Source organism: Cydia amplana, chromosome 16, assembly GCF_948474715.1.
Source record: "Cydia amplana chromosome 16, ilCydAmpl1.1, whole genome shotgun sequence".
NCBI lineage: Eukaryota > Metazoa > Arthropoda > Insecta > Lepidoptera > Tortricidae > Cydia > Cydia amplana.
The window spans coordinates 8,044,252-8,064,114 of NC_086084.1; the positions used below are offsets into that span (position 1 = coordinate 8,044,252).

The 19,863-nt window shown below is 38.7% G+C and overlaps 2 protein-coding genes across 3 annotated transcripts in view; one reads left to right on the plus strand and one right to left on the minus strand.

The window, feature by feature from the left end:
• Positions 1 to 751: 751 nt before the first annotated feature.
• Positions 752 to 11,430, minus strand: LOC134655532 (ATP-dependent RNA helicase vasa). Its single transcript, XM_063511003.1, has 13 exons — positions 11,398 to 11,430; positions 10,724 to 10,844; positions 10,216 to 10,350; positions 7,403 to 7,680; positions 6,788 to 6,973; positions 6,556 to 6,642; positions 6,331 to 6,468; positions 5,518 to 5,694; positions 4,853 to 5,048; positions 2,813 to 3,010; positions 1,836 to 1,966; positions 1,566 to 1,691; positions 752 to 938 (listed from the first exon to the last, which is right to left on the minus strand). The coding sequence occupies exons 1-13, from the start codon at positions 11,428 to 11,430 to the stop codon at positions 879 to 881; spliced, it is 1,866 nt and encodes a 621-aa protein (XP_063367073.1). The 3' UTR covers positions 752 to 878.
• A 946-nt stretch (positions 11,431 to 12,376) lies between these two features.
• LOC134655530 (tyrosine-protein kinase hopscotch) overlaps positions 12,377 to 19,863 on the plus strand; it is a 36,225-nt gene continuing 28,738 nt past the window's right edge. For both annotated transcript variants that reach the window (XM_063511001.1, XM_063511000.1), the window contains exons 1-2: positions 12,377 to 12,841; positions 13,004 to 13,155. In XM_063511001.1, coding sequence (XP_063367071.1) covers positions 12,602 to 12,841; positions 13,004 to 13,155 — 392 coding nt within the window. In that variant the 5' untranslated portion in view covers positions 12,377 to 12,601. The remainder of the gene's footprint in view (positions 12,842 to 13,003; positions 13,156 to 19,863) is intronic.

A 19,863-nucleotide genomic window follows, 5' to 3' on the forward strand; every position in this document is an offset into this window, starting at 1 on the left:
TGCACCTTGGCCACTCTTTTTAACTCTTAAGTACTAGAAATTGACTGCGCACAGGCCAGTGACGTACTCTACGGTCACTTCCACATAAGTGTAAGGCCTGAGTGGACGCTCGAGTTGGGCGTGCAGCGGGGCGGGGCGTGCGGCGTGCATGTTAAACAAATGCAAGCGTATAGGAGCGGCCTTAGTGCACGCTGCTCAAATCACTTGTGAGCCCGAAGCCACGCTGCACGCCCCGCCGAACGCTCCGCTTCGAGCGTCCACTCAGGCCTTACACTTATATATCTTATGTTCATTGTACTTTACAAAATAACGATAAATCTATGTACTAAATGCAACTAATATTAAAATTTAAACTGAGCAACTTTAATAATAACATCACAGAATTGACTGGGTATAAAATAACTAATTTGTTTTTATGTTGTTAAAGAAGAAAAAAGAAAAAAAAAAACAATATGCAGGCTTAACTATGCGAAATGCAATCAAGAAATAATGAAACCTTAACACTAAAACACAACAAAATAATGATCCATGTGATATTACAAATGTGAATCGGAAATGTTTTAAGTATGTTCTATTGATGCAGGAGTTATTAGTTCTTAAAATTAGGTGCTTATATCTAAAATACTTGTCCATATAAGTTGCAGTCTTGTAGTCATGACAGTATAAATCTATGGGCTAAACTTTCTTATACATATGTATTATTGTTATTTGTACAACCAACTCCTAAGAGTTTTTGTGTAGGTATTATCTTTATTCTTGTCACTTAAAACTTTCACAGCGTCACCAGCACCAACAAATCAAAGAATTCACTTGTTCCATCACATGGGCGAATTTCAAGAAGTCTTGAACTTTTATATCTAACACTCAATAACTTGTATTTACCACTCTTCCTCGGGCTCTTGGCCTTGCGACACAGCAGCACCCGCGTTGTTAAAGTTCTGGAATCGAAAATAAATACTTGTAATGTTAATTGAGCGATTTTAAACCTTCAAAGGGTGTAAAATGTTATCACTACATAGTATAAAACAAAGTCACTTCCCGCTGTCTGTCTGTATGTATGCTTAGATCTTTAAAACTACGCAACGGATTTTGATGCGGTTTTTTTTAAATAGATAGTGTGATTCAAGAGGAAGGTTTTTGTATAATTTGTTAACCCGTGCGTATTTGAAGGTTTGACGTATGGGCGGCTTTTAATGTTTTTGTTGTAAAAAACTTGAGACTACCTTAGTAAATTCATACTAGTTGCATGGTTATGGTAGTAATACTAATAAAATAACAAATGCACGTCTTGGCCCACACTCCCCGTGTCCCAAACGAGAGTACACTTCTTAAGCCCCGTCTCCATATCGCGCGGCAAGCTATCGAACATTGGCTCGCGCGGCAGCCGCGCGCAATGGATACCGGGCTGCCGCGCGAGCCAACCCGGTATCCAATGCGCGCGGCTGCCGCGCGAGCCAATGTTCGATAGTTTGCCGCGCGATATGGAGACGGGGCTTTAGGGTACCATTTTAGGATTCCGAATATATGGGTAATTTTCATGGTAATATTGTTGCTAGACTACTTACTCGGACGTCGCTACCGCCATATTTGTTGCCCCGATACGTAGCGGTGCCTCCGCCCTGCAGGAAGTCCGGAATGGGCTGGTCGGCTTGCCGTAGTATTTTGGCCAAATCCGCGACTAACCCTGCATCCTGAAATTTGTTATAAGTAGAATGAAACTTGTTGGTGAGTCATGCAATTTTCAAAATATCCAAGTACATATTGTGGGCCTAAGACAACCAGCCATGACATGACATACTTTTTTTTTGACAAATGGTAAATAAACGATGGCTTACTTGGTCTGCATCAAAAAAGGAAACAGCTTTGCCACGGTTTCCAACGCGGCCCGTGCGCCCGATCCTGTGGACGTACTCGTCTATGCTCTTGGGCAGATCATAATTTACGACGATGTCGACGTTCTTGATATCTGTAAAAATGTTCCTTTTTATTTGAGTTTTTCTTTATCGCATAATAATAGTTGCTTAGAAGTTCAACTAATGATATTAGAATTGGACATAGGCTATAATATATAACATGTAAGTCCTATGCTTAAAGGCACATTATGTACTGAGAGACTTAAGGGCTCACAGATTACCAGTTATACCACAGATTACTGCTATCATCCGGAGAACTGGTGGGCTCCCATAAATCACTTTGAAAGTTGGTTCCCTTAAATAAAATACATACAATCAAATTGTTTAAAAGGATACGGAATTACGGATCCTCCGTATCATTGTTGTCAATATTAACCGACTATTTTGTAAAGCTTAGACAGAATAGGGTTTTCTAATAACAAATCCTATGTAGGTACAGTCACCTGCAATAATAGGTTACTCTTCGGAGGCCGCAAAAAAATGTGACACACTCTTTATGGCTCTACAAATAAGATTATGTCAGATATTTTGGCGGCCTTTGTTATGTAACATATTATTGCAGGTGACTGTACATAGGGTAAATCGTCAATTACTGGCCACGTTAGGGTATTTATCCTCTACATTAGTTGGACAGTAGCGGTAGTGTCGGTAGCATAGACTAGGAATCCTCTAGACTGAGCATAGTAACGTTACCCCCTCTGCCACTTATACGGTAGTTTTACTCCATCTTCGAGTCAATCCCGTGCCGTGATTGGTCAGTGTCTTTAAACGGACCAATCACGGCACGGGATTCGCTCACCTCGTCCCCCCGCACCCCCGTATTTTTGGCAGCATCGGTTTCATGAAATAATTGCTCTAAACTCAGTCTAGAGGATTCCTAGTCTATGGTAGGTAGTTACCTAAGCCGCGCGCGGCCACGGCGGTGGCGACGAGGATGCAGTGCGCGCCGGTCTTGAAGTTGTGCAGCGCCAGCTCGCGCTCGCGCTGCATGCGGTCGCCGTGGATGGACGACGTCAGCATCTGCTGCTCCGACAGCAGCGACGCGATGAAGTCCGCGTTGCGCTTCGTCTCCACGAACACGAGGACGCGCTTCTTGTCTAAACGTTTAAAGTGTCATTCAATAGAACTTGCTAACTATGTAAACAAACCGCCATACTAAAATTGACACTGAATGTCAGTTTACTAGTAACTTTTGTTTACATAGTTAGCAAGTTCTATTGAATGACACTTTACAATCTACATTACTAATCCATAACGAACAATTTGATAGAATTTTAATTTTGAACACGACTTGGGGCCAGTTGCACCAACCACACTTAACAGACTGATCAACATCACTCAACAGAGTACTATGAACATTCCCATATATGAAAAGACGGTTTCTGTCATCGTTAAAGCGTTCGCTATATTTTATTGTATGGGAATGTGTGAACGTGTCAACTGTTCGTATCGCTAAACTTATAATAGTACATTACTGCAGACGCCGGGAAAGAAGGGCTTGCCGGGTGAGTAGGTATAGCCGGCCGACCGTAGGGAGGCCGGATAGTGATACGAAGCCGGCAAGACCTTTTCACGGCTAGGCATGTATAGTGCTTTTCTCAAACATGCAATGAAATAAAAAAATACACCACTCAAAAAAACAAATTTATAATCTTTATAATAAAAATCCAACTTCACAACAAAAGTTTTTTAATTTTTCTTCCAATCCCGCCATAATTGTTTTTTTTTTTTTACGGAAGTCGTCCGTATTTCGCGTGTGTAGTGTTCGAATAGACCTTATTAGGGCCATTATACACAATCTGATAATAAGAATCTCAATTTCAATAAATAAAATAAATGCAGAGGATTTAAAATATTGTCTATGGTCTCTGGTGACTTACGTATAGACAAAATTTTAAATTTATTCATCAACACATTGAATCATACAGATTCGTATTCTTAATATCAGTACGTTCGTGTATAACAGGCGTTAACACGGATATTTTGGTCCGATAATCATTCATTCACCAAAAATATAAAAAAAAAATATAATTCGGCTGTTTAGTCTGTTCATAGACACAGACCCCATGTTTACATTAGAATTTAAAAAAAAAATTACTTCCCGGCCTAGGCCTTCAATTTCGTATGAAATTCCTTTACAGTTCTCTGGAGTTGCTCCGCCCTAAACGTGATACTTCGAAGCCTGATATAACGCCCGGAGCGACGACATTTCATTGCATGTTTGAGAAAAATAAATTTGACAGTTTGGTACAAATCTTGCGCTGACTCTCGTGAGTCTACCTACATATACCTACGTTGATACTAACTTAGTACCTAGTACCTTATGTTTTTGTTGCTATATTTTGTAGACTGCAATTTATATACTTAATAAGGAAACTCCAGGTCTTATTGTAAGAAATATTATAGTATTCTTGTTTGTAAACGACTGTTTGTTTCTTAAAAAAAAAAAGAGTTCGCTAAATTTTTATGTATGGAAAGTTTCATAGTAAAGCGCCGGGGCGCGCCGGCTGACGTTGATCAGTCTGTCAAATGTGGATGGTGCAACTGGCCCATAGAGGTAACGTTAAATGCAAAGTGAGGCCCGCCTGCTGTAGAATTGTAGATAAATTAAAATAGACAAATGAGTTCATTAATGTTGGATTTCCTCACAAACACAATGGTTGTGAGTGCGGTCGCAATGATTAACCGTGTGAACGCCAAGAGCACCTAAAGATGTAACTAGTCGTGCACACAGTACCTGGGATGACTATAAGTGTTAAGGAGGATGCTGTCAAAGTAACCTTCACACTTTCAAGTACATTAGTTCGCTTGCGCCCGGGACCTTGTCGTGTCAGTGAAGTTTTTGTTTATGACGTAAAGCGTTCAAAAGGTTAAAGCGCGTTAGCGAAATTAGGAACTCTAATTAATTCAGTATAATTTGATATAATATAATTTATTACCGTTCTCTTCAATCAGTTTCTTCAAAGTGTTCTGCTTTTCATACTTTGTGACCTGGTGAAATATTTGTTCGACGTCTGCGCTTGCACCGCCGACTATTCCGACGGCCACGAATAAATAGTTGTTTAAGAACTTCATAGCCAAATTTTGTATGTCCTCAGGGAAGGTCGCGGAGAACATGAGCGTTTGACGTTGGTCCTGAAAAATAAGTACAATATATTTATTTCAAAAACAACAAAATCGGTGTTACATTTAGACGGTGCGAGAACTCGCATGCGAGTTTAATTACATTGCGATCAAATATCAGTCGGCTGAATTGGATGTTACGTAAAGAGTCCGCAATGTAACTAAACTACCATGTGAGTTAGCGCGCCGTCTAAATGAGCCCTTATATGCTGACCCTGTTATGTGTGTTATGACCAGTGCTTGAAAAATAAGCAATTAAGTATAATAAACTAATTTTCACACCTCCTATTCGGAAAAGAGCTTTTTCTTCCTTGCTAGGAGATCCCTCCACTAACACTTTTCTGTTCAAGCACACTATTTTTACATTTTTTTTGCACATTATTAATACGACGGATGCAGCGTGTTTTGAGATAGATAACAGATGATAATAGTTATTTCAACTAAGCACATTAAACGGTGTTGGTTGGTAGTATTCACTTACACTTGGAACCATAGTGGGATGGTCCATCATCTTCTCGACGCTGGGCATGAAGCCCATGTCCAGCATGCGGTCGGCCTCGTCCAGCACGACGAACCGGATGCTGCCAAACGACACGCGACTGCGATCAACGAAATCGTGCAGACGTCCTGGTGTCGCGACGAGAATGTGACATCCTCTCTGTAAAAATGTCAGCAAGTTAAATTTCTCTGTCGTCATTAGCGTGGTTTACATCGAGTTACTTATTCAATTTACATACATATAGTTCGTTTTTTTAGCATTAGAACTTGAAAGAAGGTAAGCGATTTTGACATGTCTTTTAATTGAAAAACACTTTAAAAATCAATAACTATTACTTATGAAAGCAGAATACTATAAAAGATCGTATTAGATTCATAATTGTTACATATTTACCGTAACTTATTTTTAAAATGTGTTTTTCAATTAAAAGACACATCAAGATTGTTTACCTTATTTCTAATGCTAAAAAAAACGAACTATAGGTATGCAAAATGTTAGCTTCATCATCAATCATTTATTTTGCTAGCTAACCAGCCAAAACAGCAGCAATAGCGGTAAAAACCACCAGTTTAAGGAATCTGAGCATCATCATAATTTAAGAGCATGGCTTTTGTCGACGGAAGTATACGCCAGTTTTCGCGGTTCTTGGCCAGGTTCTTTAGGAATCTCAAAGACCCGCTAATGTTGTTATCAATGGTGTGACTCTAAGAACTCTCAAATGTTCATTTGTGACTTGAAGAGCCGCAATTCGCGGATAATTATAATATGTATGTGTAACTGAACTACATAACTTACAGAAATATTATCTCCTTGATGTCTGACAGCTACTCCTCCATAAGCGACGGCTATTTTTAAGACTGAACCATGCGAGAACTTTCTAGCCTCATTAAAAATTTGTATTGTCAATTCACGAGTAGGCGACATTATCACAACCTGGAAAAATAGACTTAAGTTAATACTCAATGACCATATAGTCTCAAACTTTAATTTTTAATACTGTATTTGTTAATTTATGTTTACCTGTGGTTCAGCACAACCGCCAGGTCCAACGACTAACTCACGGGTGTCTTGAAGCAGTGTATTTATAATAGGAAGGAGGAAGGCAGCCTGAAAAAAGGAAAAGATGTTCATAATGGCAAACAAGTCAAGCAGAGGGCTTAAATTTTCTCTCACGCCAAATAGGCGTTAGTGTTATTTGCTTGTTTAAAGAGTCTTACTTGGTAATATTTCCTAAATCCAAATTTTTACTTACCGTCTTTCCAGATCCGGTCTGTGCGCAGCCCATCAAATCTCGGCCACCCATAATGACGGGTATGGCATGCTTCTGAATGGGCGTAGGCTTCTTGTAGCCAGACTTGAGAATGTTGTCCAAGACATACTTTCTGAAGTTGGCAGTTTCAAAACTGTCAATGTTTCGTGGTGGATTTTCACCACTTACCTGAAAATGATCAATAAATATTGTAACACGATCCAACATTTGAAAGCACCTGGCTTTGACCTGGCCGTGAACACTACTCATGCACTGTTATGAGTAGTGTTCACTGGCCAGTGCTTGAATATTGTGACCTAGGCTCTCCGAAACATGTCGCGCGAGTGACTAAAAATACGCGGGTTAAACCGTTTTCTTAGCTCGAGCACCCAGTTAACCTGGTTTATTTAAAGAAACCAATCAAATCATGTAAAAAAACTTAAAAATCAAACTATACCAAAAATAAAAATTTGACTGCTCTAAAGCCCCGGTCTCCATATCGCGCGGCAAGCCGGCGGCAAATATAGTTTGCCGCGCGATATGGAGACGGGGCTTTAAAGACAAGGAGCTTATCGAGTGTCGGGAATAACAAATCTATTACTTAATAAAATATCTCACTTTGACAGCGATGTTGTCGAACTTGTCAAAGTTGATTCCGGAGCTGATGCCGCTGCCGAAGATCTCGTCCTCGTTCTCGGTGGGCTCGGGCGGCACGTAGGTGACGGGCGGCTTCTTGGGCTCGCCGTTCTCGTCGAGCTCGGGCTCCTGGTCGCCGGCCGCGTCGCCGTCCCCGCCCGACCCGAACCCGCCGCGGCCTCGGCCCCCGCCGCCGCGTCCACGCCCCCGGCCTCGGCCGCGTTCACCGCGATCCCTGTCGCCGTCGTTGTAGTCGTCGCCTGCCGTATACGATTATGATTAATACCGACTTGAGCCTCGTACCAATGAGTTTTTCGGAACTTATGTACGAAATATCATTTGATATTTACCAGTCGCTTTTCGGTGAAGGAAAACATCGTGAGGAAACCGGACTAATCCCAATACGGGCCTAGTTTACCGTCTGGGTTGGAAGGTCAGATGGCAGTCGCTTTCGTAAAAACTAGTGCCCACGCCAATTACTGGGATTAGTTGCCGAGCGGACCCCAGGCTCCCATGAGCCGTGGCAAAATGCCGGGACAACGCAAGGAAGATGATGATACCGACTTGAGCCTCGTACGTCCAACGCTCGTACAAATATACATGTCATTTTTGTAATACCTGCGTAGTTGCGAAACGTATCACGCATAGACTGTTTCTTCGACTTTTTTCGTTTATTTATTTAAATTGGGGACCGGAATATGAGAAAAATATATCAAGAATACTAAAAGGAAGGAATACACAAAAAAAAATTACAACGAAATCACGATAATAATATAGTTATTTTCGATACAAGTGCGAAAAAGAGGAAATTCGAAACGAGTGGCGATAAATTAAAACACGACCGAAGGGAGTGTTTTAAATCGACACGAGTTGCGAATTACCTATTCGCACGTGTATCGAACAACGTTTTACAGTACATATGGCACTTTAAAGTTTCGACATACGCACGAAAAGTGCTATTTTACGCACTAGTGCGGAAAAGTAGCCCCATATGTACTGTAAAATTTAAAGTGGTCGTTTATCAAACTTGTATGACCTCCTCCTCTACAACTGCAGCTTTGCATTATAAACACTTTGAACTAACTGGTGTGACTTAAGAGTTCCAAAATTAACCCACTTGAGCTTTTCATGGACATTATGAAGTGGGTAACTAAATATGAAGTGAGGGTTTCAAATTTCATTGTTATGATTTCTTCTCAAACGAGACGGTGATTCCATTGTTATCGTTTGCTACAATAGGTTTGATTATTATCCTGTACAAGTGTACATGTTTATATGAGTAGTAAGTATTACATTACTTACTGAGTTAGTTTATGTTTTAAAGATATTCAGCTATTTAACTTAAAAAAAAAAAAGTATTTAGTCAGTCAATATTAAATTACATGGCCTACATAGTAAATGTAGGGGAGCCTGAAGGACAAATTACTTTGGGAAAGCCGATCATTATCTCAAGGTAGGTCAAGCTTCAATTGGACTCATCTTTCAAGTCCAGTTTTCATTCATAGGGTTTTTATTCATGGGACTCGTTCCTCCCATACATATATTAAAACCACTGTCAATTTACTTTATCTAGTTCGGAATCAGACCAGTTTGGCGACTTTGTTCCAATTTGTATCAGAAGTTTAAAATTCAAATTTGAAGAGGGTAGAAAAAGGCGTAAACCATCACAATGAGGGGCCTCTGCACTTGTATTGCAATTTTAGACTTAAAATTGTAAATAATGGCTTTAAAATTAGGCCTTGATCAAAACCAATTATACAGGGTGCCCAGTAATTAATGGATAACCTTCTAACCACCGACAGGGCACCTTAAGCTGGTCCAGAAAATGCACTTATAGGTCTAGTAAAAGTTTTGTGGTTTTCGAGATAATCGCACTTTTCTAAATTTGAAGTATGGTGCTAGCTATTAAAAAGCGGACAAGTGCGGGTCGGACTCGCCCATGAAGGGTTCCGTATTTAGGCGATTTATGACGTATTAAAAAAAACTACTAACTAGATCTCGTTCAAACCAATTTTCGGTGGAAGTTTACATGGTAATGTACATCATATATTGTTTTTAGTTTTATCATTCTGTTATTTTAGAAGTTACGGGGGGGACACACACATTTTACCACTTTGGAAGTGTCTCTCGCGCAAACTATTCAGTTTAGAAAAAAATGATATTAGAAACCTCAATATCATTTTTGAAGACCTATCCATAGATACCCCACACGTATGAGTTTGTTGAGTTTCAGTTCTAAGTATGGGGAACCCCAAAAATTTTTTTTTCTATTTTTGTGTGAAAATCTTAATGCGGTTCACAGAATACATCTACTTACCAAGTTTCAACAGTATAGTTCTTATAGTTTCGGAGAAAAGTGACTGTGACATACGGACGGACAGACAGACAGACATGACGAATCTATAAGGGTTCCGTTTTTTGCCATTTGGCTACGGAACCCTAAAAAAAAAACAGAAAAGTTCGATTATCTCGAAAACCACGAAACTTTTACTAGACCTATAAATGCATTTTCTGGACCAGCCTAAGGTGCCCTGTTGGTGGTTAGATGGTTATCCATTAATTACTGGGCACCCTGTATATAAAGCAGGGCTCTACAAACCCCGGGCCGCGGGAGCCAGGCTCCAGATGTTCAGCCCTGATACGCCCCCCCCCCCCCGGCGCCGACGGTGGCCCGCACGAAAATTCTGATCTCCATTTCTGTCGCTTTAACCCCCTGTATTAAAGCGACAGAAATGGAGATGAACGTATTTGGACAATCGCAGTTAATGGCAGACATCCTGAAATGGAGAACTTACCGCCATTATCTTCATTGTCTTGGTCCCGGGGCTCCCAGCCGCCGCCGCCGCCCCGCCCGCCGCGGCCACCCCGGCCCCCGCGGCCTCCCCTCCCGCCTCGTCCGCGCCTGTCGCCGAACCCATTTGATTTGAAGTCTGTAACAATTTGCAGGAGATTATTAGTGCAACCCTATTGATAGACAATAGAGCGTTCCAGCAGTTCTTTATGCATGCTCCAGCCTTTTCCTATTCCTGAGAATGCTATTTGTCTAAGTTTTGGTTTTACAAAGTTTTTAAAGCCATGTAATATCATCCAGCAAAATAGACTTCCTAAAGAAGCTTGTTGATCACGATAAGGATGAATAGATTTTGAATCAACAATGTGGTGTAGATTGCAGGGAAAGACTTCGACGAGCATAGATTGTTAATTCTCACCTATGTATGACCACAAATCTTTTATAGTTTAAGAATTCCTTATTCTTAAGCCACAAAAGATAAACCATAACAGTATAAATTAAAAGTTAATTACCATTATCTTCTTCATTCTGGAAGGATGTAAAACCTCTTCCCTTAGATAAGCTGTGACCCTCATCCACATCATTGGAGTCATAGTTGTTATAAGTCCTGGCTGCTGGTGGTGGTACCGCCACCTGGAAGAAATTAGAGACAGATTTAGCAACAGATAGTCGTTTTTATATGTCCCTGTGTAAATAAAACAACCTGCGCTTGGATTTTCTAAAATTTGGTTATTAGATTAAGATGCCAAATTTAGGATTAACACTTTTGGTGATGGGCGCCCCGTCTCCAGTACAAAATGAAAACACATATGTGTTCTTGGCAGTGAATGTGTTAAAGTTAAAGTTGGAACCTGGCAGTCACGTCACTGTGTTAACTGTGAGGCAGTTATCATAGGCATCATACCAACAAATGACAAAAGAAAAAGTAGATTTATCCACCTAGTTTCAATTTAACATAAAATTTGGATACCTTAAAAATTCCAATTATTAAAGCCCTTCCAGTGAATGAATGGGATGGGGTGGTCAGTCAAATAATTACATTATTGTGAACAAGCGAGTGTTTTGCATCGGTCAAAGGTGTTACACTAACATACTAAACATTTATCTTCCTCCTATTTCATACCTATTAAAGATCTACAAAAAAAACAGTCTGGACAAAAAGTATGTTCAAGGTCAAAATACTCACAACGGCCGAAGAATCATCCCATTCATCATCCATGACCTGAAAGTAAATATTTTTATTATCAGTGGTGTGTTTTGTTAAACTTACAAACTTATGATACTGACTTACAAAACTGATGATATTTAATAATATCAACATTCTTCAGACAGATACACATACAAGTCAGATCAGAAGATTCAGGAGTGCCAAAAAAAATCAAATACTCGCAAAATGCAATAAGCGGCCGTTCGGGCCGTTTATATTTGATGCTCGATTTGAAATTGTGTTCCCTTATCGCGGTAGGTATAAAATACAAGATGAGCAACACACACAAGATTGTAACAAGAAGTGAAAACAAGTCATGTAGTTTAGATATTTCCTTTCTTTTTTTACAAAGGACTTAGTTTAGTTATTAAACCAAGCACACTCAAAACTAAATTCAAAAGCTATGAAAACTATGTTAGTAGAAAACTAAAACCGGCAAGACATACACGTGTATTTATATACAAGTATTATGGCTCTATAGATGCAGTAATGACGTTCATTTATTCGTTATAAATACAATATTGTAACTTACTGTATGTGTCTTCAAAAGGGTTCTGTAAATAAAGAATATATTATATTTTTTCCAGTTTTCAGAGTAGCAACTAGCAATGTAATGGCGACCGGCGCCGGGGGAAAAGAACAAGGAACGGAAACAAATACATCTAGCCAGTGATTGAACGACGCCGATTGGCTGTTCTTAGTCATAGACAATTTTTTTATTAATAAAGGGCTGTATACACATTGAAACGACCCTCATCGTTAATTGGATACATATTGTGAATAATAACTTGTAAGTTATAATGAATCATAATGGAAATATCATAACATTAATATTTAGAAAAATTAATGATAATTAACTCATTTTCTACATTTAGCATAAATAATTTCCAATGCCGGTTTTCAGCACAATGGTACAGCACTATGCACTATTGATATTGACAACTGTCAACCGAAAATAAAAAAAATACAGCGTAGTGGTGACGGTGACCTTAGTTTGATATAAAAATAAACATTAATTATTGAAGATCCCGTATGTACACACATTTGGTGTAGAGTTATCAATTGCAAAATGAACGTGTTATTATCGGGGCTAAATGAACCCCTAGTTACTCGAATTTAATCGGTGTGGTGTTAATCTGTTGGCGTCCCCTTGTTTTTTATGTTGTTTGTGCATTTATAAACGATGGAAGGAGGCGAGACTGTTAAAGTGTCGGTAGTGATTGATCCTAAACCTAACATAATACCATGTTCGAACACATTTACCGCCGAGGAGTTGTGCATATTATTATGTAAACAGTACAAAATACCACCACTAACCCGTACTTTATTTGCGTTAAGAGTGAGAGGAAGAAATTACTTTCTCAAAGATAACACCCGCGTTTTATCAAGCACAAGAGATTATGAACTAAGGATTCGTTTCAAGGTCTGTACCATCTCACCATGTTATTATTTCCTCATTTTTGTCATTATCATAAAATATATCAAGTATTAGATTTTGTTATGCTAATTTTATATTCAAATTCGTACTGCAATTGCATACAAAATTTTGTATTTCTCTAAATATAGTTATTAATATTTGTTATAGGTGCCAAGAATAGGACTTCTAATTACACTGGATGAAACTACATATGACTACTATTTTCAACAAGCAAGGAATGATGTTTATGAAAACAAGATACCTGAAGTCAAATACCCTGAGCACAAACCGGATCTTCTGGGCCTGGGTATCACTGACATGTAAGTCATTTTTTTACTATGTACAGTATAATGTAAGTAGCTATACATTTATGGAATGAGATTTGTATAGCAACTTGCAAATGTATTATTTCTACTGTGAGTTTGCTAAAGGCTGCCTACTAATTAACACAACCATAACTGTCCAAAAGGAGTTCTGCAGTGCTGTAATGTAGTATCATAATTGAAGTAATCTAGTAGTATAACATTTTATATTTAAAGATAGCCCTTGGCATGATATTGGATTGATATTTTTGGACACTTTCAATAGGTAATACTGTGATTTACGAAAAACAAAAATGATAAAATAACATGTTTTGAATTTACAAAAGGGTGTCCAATGGAAATAGTTTGAAAATAACTAAATTGGCCAAATTCTAATTTATATCCATTCAATTTTCCCAAAAACTGGTGTAAAGCATTTTAAGTGTCAAAAAACATGGAGACATGGGATAAATGAACACAGGATTTCTTTGACTGCAATAATGTTTATTTAACACTAAATTTGATCTTGTTTATGTTGAGTTAAAGACAGCATATATAAATCCCTGCTGATTACAAAATTCCTAGCATTATCAATTATTATGATACTCGGCTTATTCTTAATTGGCCTTTATTGGTTGCCCTAAGTAATCTAGGTTCAAAGACAGACAAGTTTTATTGCTACTTTGCTAGTTAGATTGTTATAATAATTATTATATATTCCAGTATATTTATTTTGCTAGATTAATATTATACTTTTTTGCATTTATTTAAATTAAAAGGGTATCCTAATAGGTAAACTTATTCTGGCAATTGTGTTATAAATAAACATCACATGCTTAACAACTTCTTTGCTATAAGACAGTACAGTACAACCTTTATCAAAATAAATAAATTTTTGGCAAAAATTTAATTTTTGGTACATGCTTTTATCGCTGACTGTACTTTTCTTACGACAGACAACTAATACTCATCGAGACAATTCTAAAAACCCCAAATACAATTAGGTTGCGTTGTTTCATCACAGAGTTCCTATGGCCACCTCCTGTCTCCAAAATCAGATCAGCTCGATAGTACCATAATATTGCATTGTCACCCGACTTACATGTGCATGCAAAATTTCAGCTCAATCGGAAACCGGGAAGTGGATCAAATTTAACTTGCAAGATTCCATTACAATTCAGTTACATACAGGTTGTGTTCCTATGGCCACCTCCTGTCTCCATCATCAGATCAGCTCGATGGTACCATAATATTGCATTGTCACCCGACTTGCATGTGTATGCAAAATTTCAGTTCAATCGGAAACCGGGAAGTGGATCAAATTTAACTTGCAAGATTCCATTACATGTTAGTTACATACAGGTCGACCTAATAAAAGCGTGTTAAAAAGGGGCATGTATTATTATTATTGGGGTGGTATCGGGCCTTTGAGTGTCACGTCGACCAAGTATTGATCTATTGTGACGGCCCTTTAAAGTTCATTACTAATGCCCGTTGCATCCAGAAAATTACAGATGCTTTGGGCTAACGTTCTGTACCTCATAGGGTTGCAATACATGCCGCCCTAAGTAGGTACTTCTTTTTGACATTAGTGGTCCACAGGAACAGAGAATGTGCATTGCAGTCTCCTCTTGACTCCTGGCAGAACCTGCATGTCGCATCTTGTTTCTTGCCAATTTGAAACATGTGCTTGTTCAACTTACAGTGTCCAGTCAGTATTCTAGTCACCGCGCAAGTTTTGTGCCTTTTGAGCCCCAGAAGCTCCTTAGCGATTTTGCTGTTGAACCCTTTGATTAGAGCTTTCGAGTGTACTTGTCCTTTAGCGAACTTCCACCAATCGATTGCTCTCTTTTTTTCTAAGTTGCTGAGCAGAGAATATGCATCCCGTTTTGTGATTCCACAGAACGGTTCTGGGCCGACCAGGGGTGTGTCTGCGCCCTTTCTTGCAAGTTCGTCTGCTTCTTCGTTTCCGTTAATGTCGGAGTGCCCTGGTACCCATCTAAGTGTGACTTTGTTGGAGTTAGCCAGTGCATTTAGGTTTGTTTTACAGTTCTGGACTAGTTTTGGGCATGTAGTTGAATATTTCTAAGGGAAAGAAGGGTCTTTCTAAGGTTCTATAATATATAAATAAATAAAAATTGTTTATTTCAGATTTAAAATATCCATAGTTTTGTTAGTATACTTCTATCAAAACTTAAAAACTAGATGTTAGTTGGTCAAACCAATTTGTCAGTAAATGGGAACAAAAAAAACTATACTCATCCTTTTCTTTTGAGTACTAGTGTAAGACAAAGATAGTATGATTCTCTCTGTCTATGTTTGAAATGAGACAGTCCTTTGACAAACTTTATATGTTGGTTAATTATTCTGTTTTCAAGTAGAAAAAATGTACATTATACCTATTTGTATAACATTCCAACATTCTCATACCATATCTAATGTTGCATGTTAAAACATTTTATGATCTCATACTCAGATAAAAGACTTAATGTGTTTACACATGTCACAAAAAATAATAAAGCAAAGTAACATGTCATCAACTGAATATTATATTTTCCAAATTATTACCTCTTAACATGCTATGATATTATAGTTGTAACTATGAAATACTTGTTATAAAAACAGCTTGAGTTAAATATTTATATAGCAGCAGCTAAGCTAAGCTTGGGCTTGCCTTTACCAGCAGAGGTTAAGGCAAGCCCAAGCTCAGATGGTTGGAAGGCGTTTACCAGGACATCAGGACCTTAGGAGTGCAAAGTTGGAGAAGGAAGGCCACAAATAGATCGGACTGGAGAGACTCGCTTGACCAGGCTAAGGCCCACCCGCGGGTGTAATGCCTCAGATGATGATAAATATTTATATTATTTTTATTGAGAAACATTTTACGGTGTAACCTTCGGATCTGGGTATTAAACATTTTATAGCCTTGTTTTTTAATTATAAATAAATCACTGTTTTGTTGATCATGACATGTCATAGTGTAGATTTTGTGGTAAATGCCTATGCATAACTGACCTTCAGGAATCCTAATCCTAATCTAGAACTCTAAGAAAACTACTGACTGACTGACAGACACTGACCTGACAGTGTGGTTTTTAGAAATTATATTAACTGAGATCAAATCTACTCAGAAACAAATTGATAGAGAACATGTTTTGCTCTTACATTAAACGTGGAAAATTCACTGTTTTGGGTGATGGGTTTAGACGTTTCTGCTTATCACAATATAATGTTTTGATCATATAAAAAAAACTTTTTTTGGCTAGATTTACATGTAAACATAAGGTTTTAAAATTAATAATTATACATGTTTAATTCCTGTTTACGCAAATAATAAAACATATAATTGATTCGAAAGCCTAGACTTTGTTAATCACGTCTAATTTGATACAATTACTTAATGGGCAACATTGCGCAACGCAAAGCTGGCAATTACTTAAGTAATTTATTTAGAATATGTTAATTTCTCCAGTTACATTATTAGTGGATTAGTTTGCACCTGTAGGTACCTAATTTGCTGAGATTCTTATCACGATTTTATTCCAAAACGTTCCAAGTATTGTAATAGCTATTTACGATACAAGTGCGCAAAGGAACCAATATGTCAAAATATTTTCAATAATGTTAAAATAGCCAGAGAGGAAAATGAGGACTACGTTTGTATGAAAAGGCGATTTCTCGCGGGTTCTCCACTTCTTAAGTTACAGGTGTGAGGTGAAACGCTCAGAGAATATCCAAGGCGCATCGTATCCTGTTTAGTGACTGACACCGATATAATGGACCATAAAACGTAATTGCTGCAACGAGGAAACAATGGGGCCTTAATCACACACATTACAGGCCAATTTTCATTGTTTGCTGGTTATTTGTTTAGGAAGTATTAAACTGTAGGTATAATATAAGCTGAAAGCTGAAAAGAAAAAGCGATTGTGGCGTGTCCGCAATTCTGGTGTTATTAACGCCTCCGTGTACTACGGGATTAATACATGGTATGTAGGTTTAAAATTATATTGGTAAAAATAATCGAGAAAAGTGCGAGTCGGACTCGCGCACGAAGGGTTCCGTAACTTCCGTACCATTACGCAAAAAACCGGTAAAACGTTTGTTGTATGGGAGCCCCACTTAAATATTTATTTTATTCTGTTTAGGTCAGTCATATAAATATTTATTTTATTCTGTTTAGGATAGTCAGTCTGTATATGGTCAAACACTTACAGCAATTGCCTCCTAGATTCCAATTTACACATTTCACCCTACACGAAATGATAAAGGTGTGCAAAAGTATTAAACGAAAGGACTCAAAAGATATAAACGATATGTCGACCCGCGTACTTACTACCTTCCTCCAGTCGTTATATCCTTACTGTTAACGTTATTTAACCAATGTATTGATGTAGGTAAATATCCTGAAATTCTAAAGCAAGTAAAAATCCAACCTGTATATAAACGTAAAGGTGACATGCACGAACCTAAAAATTACCACCCAATCTCAATAATCCCAGTAATATCAAAAGTATTTGAGAGTTTGTTGTGTAAAAAAATAATGTATCACATAAGCACAAACGACTTACTGAATTGTCACCAGTATGCATACCAACCTGGTCGATCGACGTCGGACGCGACTCGTGATGTGGTCTCGCGGGTTCTGGCCCACCTCGAGGGCGGGCGACAGGTCGCAGCGGTCTTCTGCGACCTGTCGCGCGCGTTCGAGATGATAGACCACTCCCTTCTCCTTGAAAAGCTATCTGTCTACGGCTTTGATGGAAGCTTCCATGACACAATCGCTTCTTTTTTAAAGGACCGTAAACAAAGTACTTGCGTCCAAAACAAGAGGTCTCTGCTGGAACCAGTGAGCGGATGCGCAGTACCCCAAGGCTCGAGCATGGGAAACAACCTATTTCTCATGCTAATAAATGATATCACCTCTGCGTCGTCTGAGCCAGAATACGTTATTTATGCCGACGATACATGTATCATAGTACACGCTGAAAACATTGATGATCTGGTTTCAAAACTGAGTCAAACCATGATAGAGGTCGATAAGTGGTTTTCTGCAAACGGAATGCTCCTCAATCTAGACAAAACAAACATTGTGCACTTCAGGTTAAGGAGCACTGACATACCCCAGCTAAATATTAAAATAAATAACATTAAAGTCCCACAAGTAAACCAAACTAAATATCTAGGATACTTAATCGACTCTGGAAATACATGGTCCCCGCACATTGATCAGTTGTGCAATTCGCTTTCGTCGGCATGTTTTGCCTTGTCTAGGCTCGCGCCCACCCTATCGGCAGATAACCTAAGAAAGGGCTATTATGGATACTTCCACTCGATTATAATCCGCGGTGTCGACCTTTGGGGCTTGGCTGCGAGTCGGGACAGTGTATTCAAAATACAAAAGCGGGCGCTGCGGATAATATCTAAGAAACCTTACGACCACCCAGCTAATGAACTATTTACACACAACAAAGTGTTAACGCTACCATCGGTCTACATATTAGCAGCATGTCAGTACGTCAGGTCAAACCTCGCTAGTTACAAAACTAATTCTAGCCGCGCTGGGAACAACCGCAGACAGCCAATGCTGGTTGCCCCAGTAAAGAGACTAGCCAAATTCAGGAGATCACTCAGTGTCATTGGGGCTAAAATCTACAACTCAGTTCCACCCGATATAAAATCAGCGAAAAGTGACATTGAGTTTACCAGGAAACTCAAATCGCTGCTAATCGCACGGGCGTGCTACAGTGTAGACGAGTTTCTTCGTGGAGATCATTAAATGAATGTTTAAGTAGTTCTAAGAAGAAATTGTAATATCATTATTTATGTCGAATTAATTGCGTAGTTTAAGATTTAGTTGTAAATGTAAAAATGTGTAAATATTAGCATTTTAATCTCATTATGTAAATATGTAGAAATCTTGACTTGTAAAACAACCAATTTTACCAATAAATAAATAAATAAATCAATCAATCAAGTATTTGTTGTTATAGCGGCAACAGAAATACATCATCTGTGAAAATTTCAACTGTCTAGCTATCACGGTTCATGAGATACAGCTTGGTGACAGACAGACAGACGGACATCGGAGTCTTAGTAATAGGGTCCCGTTTTTACCCTTTGGGTACGGAACCCTAAAAAACAAGATCGGAGAAAACACAGCGCATTTAGAACCTTAATTTACAAATTTACCCACATACTCATATCTATTGCAGTAACTAAGGGTAACAGACAGCTCCAGATAATACCTACAGCTGCATGTTTACTAACCTTCTAGTACAGTCGCCATCAGATATATCGAAGCGGCCAAGGCAAGGTGTTCACAAATATCTGAACGAAGTCTCTACTTTCAAAACGTTGAAGTGTTTCCACAGATATTTTTGAGCACCTTGACCGCAACGATATATCTGGTGGCGACTGTACCCACAGAAGATAGAAAATAATTAGAAATAAGAATTTGTTTCCGACTTTTAAGTAACGACTTGGTCAATCCATTTTCTAAAATACCAATCTACGTCAGGCCAAATGTTTGTTTCCTACTTCGTGATATGTGTTTGATAGGCTAAAGGCTTCGGCACACAGGCGCGTTTTCCGGGCGGGACGTGAGCGGGGCGTGAGCGTTTTGTAATGTAAAAGCGGCGCGCCCCGCTTACGCCGCGCCCGGAAAACGCGCCTGTGTGACGAAGCCTTAAGTCCACTTGTTAAACTGAAACTTGGCACGAACAT

What these genes read in the sequence shown, in the direction of transcription:
- LOC134655532 (XM_063511003.1), bottom strand. Translation starts at nt 11,430, where the DNA reads ATGGATGATGAATGGGATGATTCTTCGGCCGTT. An exon ending in GGGATGATTCTTCGGCCGTT is followed by an intron (nt 10,845 to 11,397) that starts GTGAGTATTTTG and finishes AATTTCTTCCAG; the next exon opens with GTGGCGGTACCACCACCAGC. An exon ending in GAAACTGATTGAAGAGAACG is followed by an intron (nt 3,011 to 4,852) that starts GTAATAAATTAT and finishes TTAAACGTTTAG; the next exon opens with ACAAGAAGCGCGTCCTCGTG.